A 12810-nucleotide genomic window follows, 5' to 3' on the forward strand; every position below is an offset into this window, starting at 1 on the left:
CTCTCTCTCTCTCTCTCTCTCTCTCTCTCTCTCTCTCTCTCTCTCTTGTGTTTTCCATTTGAATTAATGCAACCAATTAAATTTGACGTGGAAATGGAAAATTTGTGTTACTAAAAAAAATATGTTTCAATTAAATCGAGAAAAGTGCGATAATTAATACTAATAAAGTTCCATATGTTTCGTGTATTTTCTATATCTAATTGATAGATATCTCATTAGGATTCTGAAAGAATTTGGAAAAATAGATCTACTAATGTCACGTAGCATAATAGAAAAGGATTAAATTGTTGCAATGATACGATTAGAGATCAATCATTGCATTGATATTGATTCGTATAAAGAAAAACAAGAAAAAACAAAAAAAAATGAAAATTATAGAAACGAAATGATAATCCGACAATGTTTAAAATATGAACCTAGATATCGAAGAAAAAATATATCGATTATACCGTCGGAACAAATTAGAGAGGAAAGAGATAACTGCAGAAAGATGGATCGAGAATGGGCAAGAGAGCCAAATAAAAACAAAAAAGGGAGAGATCAAAAGAGATAAACACAGAAGGAAAATACTAAAAAAAAACAGAGAGAGAGAGAGAGAGAGAGAGAGAGAGACAAACAGACAGACAGAAAGAGCGTAAAGGAGAGAAAGAGAGAGAAAGATTGAGAAAGAGAGAAACAGAAAAAGAAAGAGAGAGAGAGAGAGAGAGAGAGAGAAAACCCTGTAAGTAAGATAAAGAGAGAATCAAGAATTACGACACAGAAAATCTCCAACTTGATCCGTAGACACCAAAGATACCTGCGAGCCCAGTGAAAAAAAAAAAATATACAGAACGTAACAAGAAACGATGATTGTACTTTTCGCTCATGAACTTCTTCGTGAGGATGAAGAGATGTGAAAAATCTAAGAAAAAAGGTAAGAGAGAAACAAAAGATTTAATAAAGAAATTAATACATTATTGTTTGATCTATTTCAAATTCGAAAATCAAATCAAAGAATATTTATGACGAAAAGTACAAACACCGAGCGAGGTAATAATAATCAGGGTAAGAGTCCACCAACCCGGCAAGCAAAAAGATATGTATGTCCACAAGGCACATTTATTAAACACGATCGTTCACCATCGATATAATCGTCGATAATACAAGAGAGTGTATACAAGATGTAAAAAAAAGGATTTGTGTGTGTGTGTATAGGTGTACGTATGTATATATTATTATGATCTATGTATGGATGGTGCATATGTATACGTGTGGTAATGTAGTGTTTAATGTGTGCATATGTATACTAATGTACCACCTCTCCGTATGTATGCATGTATCTATGTGTGAGTGAGAATGTCCTACATCCCAGTAATTAAAAAAAAAAACGCTATTTTTTTAAAAAAAAGGGCACACCTTTCGTAACAAAAAAGAAAGAGGAAAAAAAAAAGAAAGAATATTAGGGAAGAAGAAGAAGAAGAAGAAGAAGAAGAAGAAGAAGAAGAAGAAGAAAGAGGAGAAACGTACCGTACACACGGTCGCATAGAAAAAAAAAAAAAAAAAAAAAAAAGAGAAGAAAATAGAGAAAAGAAAGAAAAAAAGAGGAAAAAAGATCAAACAGGTAAGGGGGAAGAAAAAAAAAAAAGAAGAGAGATAATGTCGCCCCACGCTATGTGTTCAACGAATATGCGTGAATTTTACGCGCGTCAGCTTTCGCCGGGACAATCCTATTCACGAGACATGGGTGAAACTAAAACTCTTCTCCATCAACTCCATTACATGTACATAGATGCATATATATATATGCGTGTGTGTGTGTATATATATATATATATGTATGTGTATGTATATGTACATATAGAAAAAGAAGAAAAGAAAAAGGAGAATCGAACAGAATACAAAGTAACAGCATTTACTAATAAATAATGTAAATATTTAAAACTCGTTTGCTTTTTTTCGTTACTTTTTTTTTTTTTTTTTTTTTTGATGATTCCTTGCAAAAATTTTCTTTTCATGTATGATGTACAAACACAGACAATTATTTATGTTAGACATGCATATATATATTTTATATGTGTATATATATATGCGTGTATGTGTGTATATACGTATATATATATGTGTATGAGTGTATAAAACAAAATAGTAAATGAAATAAAAATGCCAAGAGTTAGAAGAAAGTAATTCATAATAGAAACGACACTGTGTCAGTCACCATGTTAGCAATTCACAAATAAACAAACACATTCAACGTAATAAAATAATAATGTCACGATATCTAAGATGTAGCTTTTGGAGTTAGTTGAAAACAAAAAAAAAAAAAAAGAAAAAGAAAAAAAGGAAAAGAAATAATACATAAAAGAAAAAAAATAATAATAATAATAGGAGATCGATAGAAGATGGATTTAGCGGCATGTGTGTTCGTGTGCACTTAATTATAATAATGCAAGGGCAAGGAGCTGATTTTTTGTTTTTGTTTTTTTTTTTTTCATTCATTCGTTCTCTCTCTCTCTCTCTCTTTCTCACTCACTCTCTCTCTCTCTCTCCCTTTACATATATATTAAAAAAAAAAAAATAAAATAAAGAGATAATAGTAACTAGAAAAAGTGCATATATCAACGTTTCGTGATTTTGACGGCGTCGCGTGATAGTTTCCCAGCGAAAGCTAACGGCAAAAGAAAAAAAAAAAGATAATGCAATTAGAACATGTAATGTGCACGCATATATGTCGATCTCTCGCATATGGGGGCAGCCATCCTTCGTTACCACCAAGGCGTGAACCATTAAAACATACGATGTAAATAAGTACCAACTAAGGATATGAGTATGATGCACGAGTTAGACACGTCGTATCGTTTAAACGAATATATCAAACGAAGTTATTGTAACGATATAAGTATAAGTAAGAAAAGGAAGACAAATTAATTTATGTCACAAAAAAGAAAAAAAAAAAAAAAGAAAAAGAAAAAGATAAAAGATCCATAGAGATCCATCGATCTATCATTGATCGATCGTACGATAAACATTTAGACGTGTCTCAACTCGGACAACTCTAATCGACGCGCTCTCTCCAAGATGCACCCGTTTTCTAAAACGATGCGAGACAAAAGTGAGCCAAAAAATATATATATATATATATTTATATATATAAATAAATAAATATATATATATATATATGTATGTATGTGTATGAAAGATAAAAAGTTAAAAAGTGGAAATGAAAGTATTCTTAAATCAATTTCTCTTTACGTCTCGCAACGTTCCACTCGTTTATATCTAATTGATGTAATATTAATGCTAATGTAAAGCCGAATCAGGAAGCGCAATCCCGACTTTAAGCGTCGGCAGGCAATACCCGATTCTTGAATCTATGTTATTCGCAGTAACGTCGGACACGCGCGTCGTATTGATTATATATATATACATATATATATATATACACATATATATAGATATAGATATAGATATATATATATATATATGTGCGTGTGTCTGTTGTAAGTACAATAAATGGAGGAAAATAATAACAACGACAACAACGATCAACGACGACGACTACGACGACGACGACGACGATGATGATGACGACGACAATGACAACAAAATTAATGATAAATATTTCACCATTTTAGTTTCGTTGTTTTTTTTTTCTTTTTCGTAAATCACGCGAACGTCCGACGTTACCCAACGTACCAAAAAAAAAAAAAAAATAAAGAAAAAAAAAAGAAAAAAAAAGAAAGAAAGAATACTACTCGATTCTATCTAATAAACGCTACCGCATCCTGTCAAACAAAAATAGGCTTGTGGCTGAGATAATTGTAAGGTCTACCACGTAAACAAGTAATTAAAACAAAAAAATTATATATATATAAATATATATATATATAAATTCAATATATATATATATATATGTATCTAGACAAAAATTATTACTATTACTATTATTACTATTATTATTATTATTATTATTATTATTACTATTACTATTATTATTATTATTATTATTATTATTATTATTATTATTATTATTATTATTATTATTATTACTATTATTATTATTATTAATTATTAATTATTATTATATCAAGAAGATAGTTACAAGGTGCTGGGGATGAACGATCAAATATGGAACGTGATAATGGAAAAAAAAAAAAAAAAAAGAAAAAAGAAAAAAAAGAAATGGAAGGACAACGACCATAAAGAAAAAAAATTATATGGTTATATCGTAAATCATTACGATTGGAAAAAAGGATTAAAGAGGAATCGAAGAAAAAGAAAAAGAAGAAACAAGGCAGATCGTACGATCACCCGTTTCGAGCAAGGATAAGAGAAGAACTAAGAGAAATATTAACAGGTACTTGTACGCACGTCCCTTCTACGGAACACGACATGCAGCAACCACTCCGTTAAATGTACCCGCAGATTTGAAATTTCGCGGGCTTATGATCCTACGTCTATATATTCGCGCGATCGTCTCTCTCTGTCTCTCTCTCTCTCTCTTTCTCTGTCTTTCTTTCTCTCTTTCTCTTTCTCTTTCTCATTCCGTTTCTCTTATATATTCTATAACATTTCTATTCCATCCATAATAAAGATACAAAAGCATGGCAAGAAGGAATGAAGTTTAAAATATTACCGGCGATAATAATTCGACGAATAAAAAAAGAAAAAAGAAAAAAAAAAAAAAAAAAAAAAGAAAAGGAAACTGACGATAACAAACTGTTCGTCGTGTTGGCAGTGAAATAGACAATTCTACTATGTTATTGGAATTTTAAGAAAAATATAATAACACGTCGTTCGCACGTCTTTTTCTTTTGTCTCTTTTGTTAAACAGTCTACGAGACGCGCGCATGCGCGAGAAACTTTTGATACGGAGAACGATCGCGCGCGTATTTCAAACATTCGAATGAATGTTGCGAGACGTGCACAAGATAGACAAATAGTGGAAAAACGAAGATTAATTTTTCTGGAATGAGGACTTAATCTATATAACATTGGATGGAATGTCCATACATTATAAAAACTAATAGAAATATTTCTAGCAAAATATATAAATTTATATATATATATGTATATGTTTTATATATAACCTATATTCATATATATATATATATAAAGAATATATATACGCATAGGCATCTCTACTAATAATCTGCACGCGTGTACATATAGATATATGCATATATACGTACACGTAACGTACACGAAACGTACGTATGCGTGACGATCGTAAGATTACGAGACGATTTTTACGAAGGACAAGTCTCGTATATACACATTTCTAATTCTTTACTTTTTCTAAGGCACTTTCCTGAACGCGTTGTCGCGAAATAATTCCGTCAACGTAGAAAACTAATTTTATATGTCAATCGATTGACATAATTCTCTTCGTGACTCCGAAATTTTAATCGTAATCGCGAACAATGCGAACAAAGAATCGAAACGATAATATCCTAGAATATACTACATTAACAAAAATGGGACGATCGTTCGAGAAAGTCCAGTTTGTGCGCTGCCAGTGAAAGTTTCATGAATTTAAATTAAAACTATTTTTTCTCATATGTCCGTAAGTACTACTGCTTATCACATTCTCGAATAAGTTTCATTTGGAACCTCCGAAAGGCATTCGAGTAGGTTCAAAATTAATGAATCGTAAAAAATATTTGTTTGTCTGATTGAGAATATTAAGACGTAAAAGTGTAAATCGATCAAAAAGTGTGATATTTTTCTTTAAAAAAAAAAAAAAAAAAAAAAAAAAATATATATATGTACATATACATATATAGAAAATCCATCCGAAAAACGCGAGAAAGACCGACTAGCTAAGATCTTCTCATTGGTTAGAAGGAAGGAATTGGAATAGCAATTAGGTAGGTGGAATGACAAGAAGTATATGTATGTAGGTACATAGAGAGAGAGAATAGAAAAAAACCGCAGTCTGTAGATGGTATGCGAAAGAAAGGTCAATTTCGCGTATCATATTTGAGGATAAAATTGTGCGGTATAGGGCAAGGCAGGAGCAGCAGTAGGCGCATGGGCGTGAAAAGCTGCCGTTGGTGGGTGCCACGCGGCACGCTTGGCTACCGTACCGGGTGTTTCGGTAGGAAAGGCGCTTTCCCAGGTTCTTTTCAGGCCCATCAATGCAGCCGGATTAATAGGAGCGGTTTGCGCAACGATGGGTGTCAAGATGCCATGAGAGGTCGGTGCCCTTAATATGGGGATACGAGAGGGAACATTGAAGAGTAAGAACGGTGCGTGAGTAGGTTGTTGAGCATGAAGCGCAGCCGCAGCGGCGGCTGCTGCGGCGGCCGCCGGAGGTGTCATCGCGTACGCAGGGATTTGATGAGGTGGATTGGGCGCGGTAAGGGCCAAGGTCTTACTCGTCGCCGAGGAGGTAGGCGAGGCTGGAGTCGTCGAGGTTGGGGACGCGTTAGAGGCCAAGGCCATCAGCCAAAAGTCCTGATTCCTGATGGCCTGCACCTGCGCCTGCGCCTGAGCTTGAGCTTGAACCTGCGCTGCCTGTGCTTGCGCCTGTGCCTGTACGAGCGCCTGTATGTCCCAGAGGGGAGGCTGCGCCGTCGGTACCGGCATCGGTACCGGCGTCGCCGGACCCGAATGTGTCAGAGATGCGGGTGATTGAGTGCTCAACGTACCGGGTGATAGTAGAGCCTTCGTTGATGGCGGAGCTACTGCACCTGTCAATACCAGATTCATATCTTCGCCGCTACATTGGAAGACTTCTATGTAACGTTGTTTCTTTCCGAAGATCATATACCGATGATGTCGTTGAGTCGCGCAGGCATGCGCCGAACTTTCGCTGTCCATTTGTATGAATGCTTCTCCGGATGGTTGACCCTGAAAGAACCAACGATTTTTCTTTTTTATTTATCGCCTCGATTATTCCCCTATTCCCTATGATTTTTTTCTTACCTGTGCATTGTATACCATGTGGACGCCCTGGTAGACAATGTTTTTCGAGTGCTCTCCCATGAATTCAAGTATGTGTTCGACAAGTGCCTCGTAGGGGAGCCCACGTAGCCTCACACAGTCCTTACGCGTACCCGATGTGATTATGTGTTGAGGAAGTAATTGAGAAAATTGCAATGGTGGAATAGGTGGTACTGGGAGAACGAACGGCTTTGGATCGATCGCCCTGTTCAGAACCTATCGGATCACAATTTAGACATTGAAGAAAAATAGATTTCATTCGGTGCTTTATTTAATTAACTTCGCATTTACTAACCTGTTGTACTTCCGCTGTTGTACTCCTAAATAGTTCAATGTACCGACTGCCAATGCAATCTCTGTGTTTACTTAATGCTTTCACAGCATCTTCCTCCTGTGCGAAAAGGACAAACGCGTCTCCGGTCGCTCTACCATCTGGCTTTTTTACAAATAGTACACCATCTTCTCCATCCAACACATGACAAGGTTTTTGTCCAGATAAGAAGAAGTCGATCTTTGGAAAAAAATACATAGTTTTTTCCAATGAATCACCATTGCATAACCTATTTACACAAGGTATCATAGAATTTTGTCTGTACCACTTGTTTAGCAACGCAGTCATAAGGTAATCCTCTCATTCTAACGATAACCTGAGCTCCTCTTGAGAGGAAAGCATGTGCTTCGCTCGTAGTACCACCAGCAACTCCAACAAAATCTTCTCCAGAAGCTTTATAAACTTCGATGTATCGTGGTCCCATATGATGTTTATGCCTTTTCAGTGCCATATCTCTGTGTTCCTTATTAACAAAACGTACTAAAGCTTCTCCGTTGCGCCTACCCATAGGACTTAAACAAAGTGCTACGCCACCCCTAAAAATAAAGGAATCCTCTATATTATTTTTCTTTCTAAAAACCTTGAGAAAATTCTGTACGCTTGTACTTTGGCACATATTATTAATCATACTTATTTATATAATAAGCGATGATCTGTCTGATTATAAAGCATAAATCTATATGACCCGCAGATAATGCTTATCATAGTGCTTGACCATGCTGATTAGGAAAAGAAATCATTGAGAAAAGATGCATGATATAAACAGTAGCCACATAAACGAACGATTTAACATTTATAAATATAAAATCACACAAGGCCTGATCAATTACCTTCTTTACGTGATTCCAAGTGGCTTGTATAAAAATATTTCAGTAGTTAGTCAAGTAATGCATTGATATTATTATTCATCTTGGATAAACATCTATAACCATAAGAGAACTGATACTACTTACTTTGCAACATTCAAACCACGGAAAAATTTGGCAATATCTTGATCAGAAGATTGCCAAGGAAGTCCTCGGGCTCTAACTACGCAGTCATTGTCTACTTCTTCATCCTTGGAACTATAAGTAATAAAATTACAATTACAATTATATTCTAATGACAGTCTTAACTCAGTAAGTCCTATCGATATAACTTTAAACTACTCACCATATGCCAGGTTCTAAAACTATGTTAACTATCTCTGGAGCTTGAAACACGTGACCTGAAAAGAAAACAAGAAAGAAAGAAATCATTAGTAAGCTGTAAACAAATTTCTGCGATAACTCCCTTATTTAATCTTTTCTTTATAAGGCGATGATAATAATAATAATAATAATAATAAAAATAACAACAACAACAACAACAACAACAACAACAATAATAATAATAAAAGAAAAAAGAATGTATGTAAAAATTCTAAGTAACCTCGAGATAGTGTTTCCACAGAAGAGAAATATCTCTTGCATTGTGACGATAATACGTTTCGATTAAAAAATACAGTGCTCCCTGGAGATTCCTTCGAAAGACATAATTCCTTCGAAATCATTGAAAGCACTACTTGTTGAATCGAAAAATTGTTGCCGATTTGATCGGACTGTATGTGCAACGTGACACGTTGACTTAACGATTTATTTGTAAACGTTAACAATTTCCTAATTCGTACGTTGCTCGTTATTGTATTATATATATATCACGTGCGATACGGACTTTTACTTTTAAACAAAATGCCTACTGTGAAACGTTCGAACGTATTTAAAAATCGTTCCTTCGTTTCGCGGTCCAATTACGATCTTCTTGCTTGTGGATCGTACTTAAGAAGAAAGAGAGAAAGAGAGAAAGAGAGAGAGAGAGAGAAAGAGAGAGAGAGAGAGAGAAAGAAAAAAAAGAAGTATGCACAGCAGAAGTTTGGACGTGACTGGAAAAGGATCGACGCATGCGCACCACGCAACATTGTTAGTCCATTTTAAAATGGTGGTATATTAAAGAGAACATCGAGAAACATTTAATCAACAATATAAACAATTATTCAATTCGTCGTATAAGTCACGTATGCTGAAACGTAAATGAATGTTTTTTTGTTTTCTCGTTGTTCTTGTCTTTTTCTTTTTTTTTACACCTAAAATACAAATCAAAACTGTATTAACATTAATCATTCTCAAAACAACGTTTATCAAATCGAGCATCATTTTTCTTTTTCTTTTTTTTTAACTTCCTACTTCGCAATACAAAATAAATATTCTTTTGCTTTTTCTTGGTTTAAAAAAAAAAAAAAAAAGAAAAAGAAAAGCTACAAAACTTCTTCAGCAATCTTCAGTCCTTTTCTTCTTAAATTTCTTACTTCGTAATGTAAAAGAAAAGATAGGAAACCAAAAAAAAATGAAAAATAAAAAAGAAAAAATAAAAAAGAAAAAGAAAAAGAAAAATACATTTGTCAGTGTCCTTCGATAAACCGAAGAAACGTGTCCAGCGTTCCTGTGCTTCCTTAGTCGTAATATTATATGCTTCGCTTTGTCTCTTATTTCTCGTACTTGAGCATAAAGTGCTTATTCGATTTGTTGCTTCAACGAAACTACTTCGTATTTCTTCCAAGGAACGCTCGTGCCATGAGAAATGAATTGACTCATTTCGTACGCGTACACCTTTATCAATTGTCACGATTCATTTCTCATTGAGTTTCAATTTCTACTTACTATATACATACATATATATATATATATATATATATATATATCTTTGTATTTACTTACTATATATGGTAAATAAAGGTATGTATATATACGATAAGTAATAATAAGAAATACATATATAATATAGACATAGTATCGTTATATACATATGTATATCATACGTATACACGTATACATATATCATGTGTGTGTGTGTGTGTGTATAATAAATAGAAGTACATATATTATATGTATACGTAATTGTCTCGTATGTTTCAATAATTTAGTAAACAACTTTTTTCTTAAATAGATAACAGAAAATAATATTTTTTCAAAGAACATATTGAAAATTTATTTTTGAAGAGATATATCGGTTTCATTCTTTTTTTTTTTTCTTTCTTATATCTCTTTTGAAATGTGTGTAAGTTGGTCTCGCAATACGATTCTTTTAATATTTATGATCGTGAATACTAATTTGTTCATACAATCCAAATCCTTCCAGTAAAAACATGACAAATGTATTTTTGCTGGTTGGGTATCACTGAGCGATAAGAAATATACAACATAGCCACCGTTTACATCGCTACGATACTCTGTACATATATATATATATATATATATATATATATATATATAAGTATGTATGTATGTGTGTGCATATGTGTGCCATGTAACAGACGATACGAGCATATAGACTCATCGTGTAATCATTTTACCCTCTCCCCTCAATATTATTTATATTATATACACACGTATTACATTTTTTTTTTTTTTTTAATTAGACGAAACATTGAGATATTTTTTTTTCTATATATATAAATATCATATCACGAAAATATCATAATTATTAATAAATGAATAATTATTCGCATAACATGTAAAATATTAAAAATTCCTAAATTATTTATCGCGATGATTATTAATAAATATATAAATGAATTTTCCTTATATAATATTAATATGTTAATAATGCCAATACCGAAGAATATAATTACAATCGAACGAATTCAATTTTTGGAAGAGGTTTTATCGCTTAAACGTTAATCTTAAATATGTCTGCTATGGTCAAGGTTCGCTAGTATTGTTTACAGATATGTCTATAAAGAAAATCATGCGAATGTGTGAGTTCCGATAATCGATTTCAAAAAGTCTACGTGAAAAATATCGTACGAGAGAAAAGAAAAAAAAAAAAAAAAGAAAAATGAAAAAAGAATTAAGTAAAAATGAAATAAAAACTCTTTCGAGCGCGTTTAAAAATAATTGATATGAGTTTTTAAACTTTAGAATTCGTTCTCTTTTTTTCAATGCAAATGTGTATTTATGCAAATCACGACGATAATATCCTTTCATCGTATGAAGGAATACTGAGACAGAGAAGATGGCTCTTAGACTAGATCAAAGTCAAAAAACTAAAAATCCATTGAGATAAATGAGAGGAATCCACGATTTTTATATGGCTTTTATCTTTCTACAGGGTGAATCAAAAGTTCCTAAATGATTTAAAAACTTAATTAGATACTCTTTCTCGAGATTTATCATTTTAGATTGTCACAAGCCTATGCTAGTTTTACAATCTGAAAAGAAAAGTAGCCTGCAAGTTTAGCTTGTAACGATCTAAAAAAAAAAAAAGAAAAGAAAAGATCTTTCTAAAAAATCTCGAAAAATTTCGAGTAATTTGATTTTCAAAATCATTTAGATATTTTCGATTATCCTAAAAACTTTCGGTCCATTCTACAATTACAATCTTTTTCTTACCATCCTTGATCATCCTCTGTATCACGCTAATCATGTCCTGTATTTCTTTCACGTGAAAATCATTGTCTGTATCGGGCGGTAGTCCAAAATCTGATCATCTATTGTCAAGGATGAATATATTTCAAAGACTTTGATTTATCATTTCAAAATAAATAACACAAGGTATACGAAACATACGAGATTAAATTATTATCTCTAATAATCAATATTTTCATTTAAAACGAATGATCTTGCTTATCGATCGTCATAATACGAAAATAATTATATTCGTCCTAATAATATCTTATTATTATTTATATCTGAAATTAATATTAGAAGCGTATGTATAAATTAATTATCCGTTATAATAATATTAAAGAGAAAAGTATATGTATTAAATAAAGTTCTAACGATATCTAATAATTATATGTCTAATGATAATATTAGAGAAAGAGAGAGAGAAGAGATATAAGAAAGTTAAATAATTGCCTGTTTTAGTAATATCTAATAATTATCTATCTAATAATAACATTAGAGAGAAAAATAGAGAGAGATATATTAAACAGATAAATAATTGATCGTTCTGATAATACCTAACAATTACCAATCTAATAATAATATTAAAGATAGAAGTATATATATTAAATAATGTTCTAACAATATCTAATAATACCTAATAATTATCCACTTAATAATAATATTAAATAGAGAAGCATATACATTATATATGATGTAACTATCCATCTCATTAATAATAATGATAACCATCAAAGATGAACGATTTTATTTATAGATCAACATCCTAAAAACTGATATAATTTTCTTTTCTTTTCTTTTTTTCTTTTATTTTATGTCCTCGTAATATTCTTTTGAAAGGTTCGGTAGCAAATCATCGAAAATGGATATACGATTATTGAATATTGTTAAAAGAAAAGGAAATCGTAGGAAGAAGCGCTTTTATGCGCATAATAATATATCTCGATCGGTCGTCAAGTCGTTACCAATATCTTCACCGGGTTGACCTTTAAACCGTGTTCCGCAGGCGATAAGGCCTGTTGGTCAGCTGAGGCTTTCTTAAGTCACTTGCCTTCTAAACGCGAAGAACATACGATTCAACTTTTCCCTCTCTCTCTCTCTCTCTCTCTCTCTCTCTCTCTCTCTCTCTCTCTC

The 12810-nt window shown here is 32.5% G+C and overlaps 1 protein-coding gene across 4 annotated transcripts in view; it reads right to left on the bottom strand.

Moving 5' to 3' along the window:
• Nucleotides 1-12810, bottom strand: part of LOC122635761 (RNA-binding protein fusilli) — a 30270-nt gene that overhangs the window by 2907 nt on the left and 14553 nt on the right. The window contains exons 5-11 of one of the 4 annotated variants that reach the window (XM_043826376.1): nt 11662-11751; nt 8408-8462; nt 8209-8319; nt 7521-7791; nt 7220-7435; nt 6907-7140; nt 6357-6852 (exon numbers count right to left, since the gene is read on the bottom strand). In XM_043826376.1, the coding sequence (XP_043682311.1) occupies nt 6357-6852; nt 6907-7140; nt 7220-7435; nt 7521-7791; nt 8209-8319; nt 8408-8462; nt 11662-11751 (1473 nt within the window). Of the gene's footprint in view, nt 1-5726; nt 6853-6906; nt 7141-7219; nt 7436-7520; nt 7792-8208; nt 8320-8407; nt 8463-11661; nt 11752-12810 lie in introns of those variants that run through there. The other 3 variants (XM_043826404.1, XM_043826396.1, XM_043826386.1) reach the window with 3 other exon arrangements.

Source organism: Vespula pensylvanica, chromosome 1, assembly GCF_014466175.1.
Source record: "Vespula pensylvanica isolate Volc-1 chromosome 1, ASM1446617v1, whole genome shotgun sequence".
Lineage (NCBI taxonomy): Eukaryota > Metazoa > Arthropoda > Insecta > Hymenoptera > Vespidae > Vespula > Vespula pensylvanica.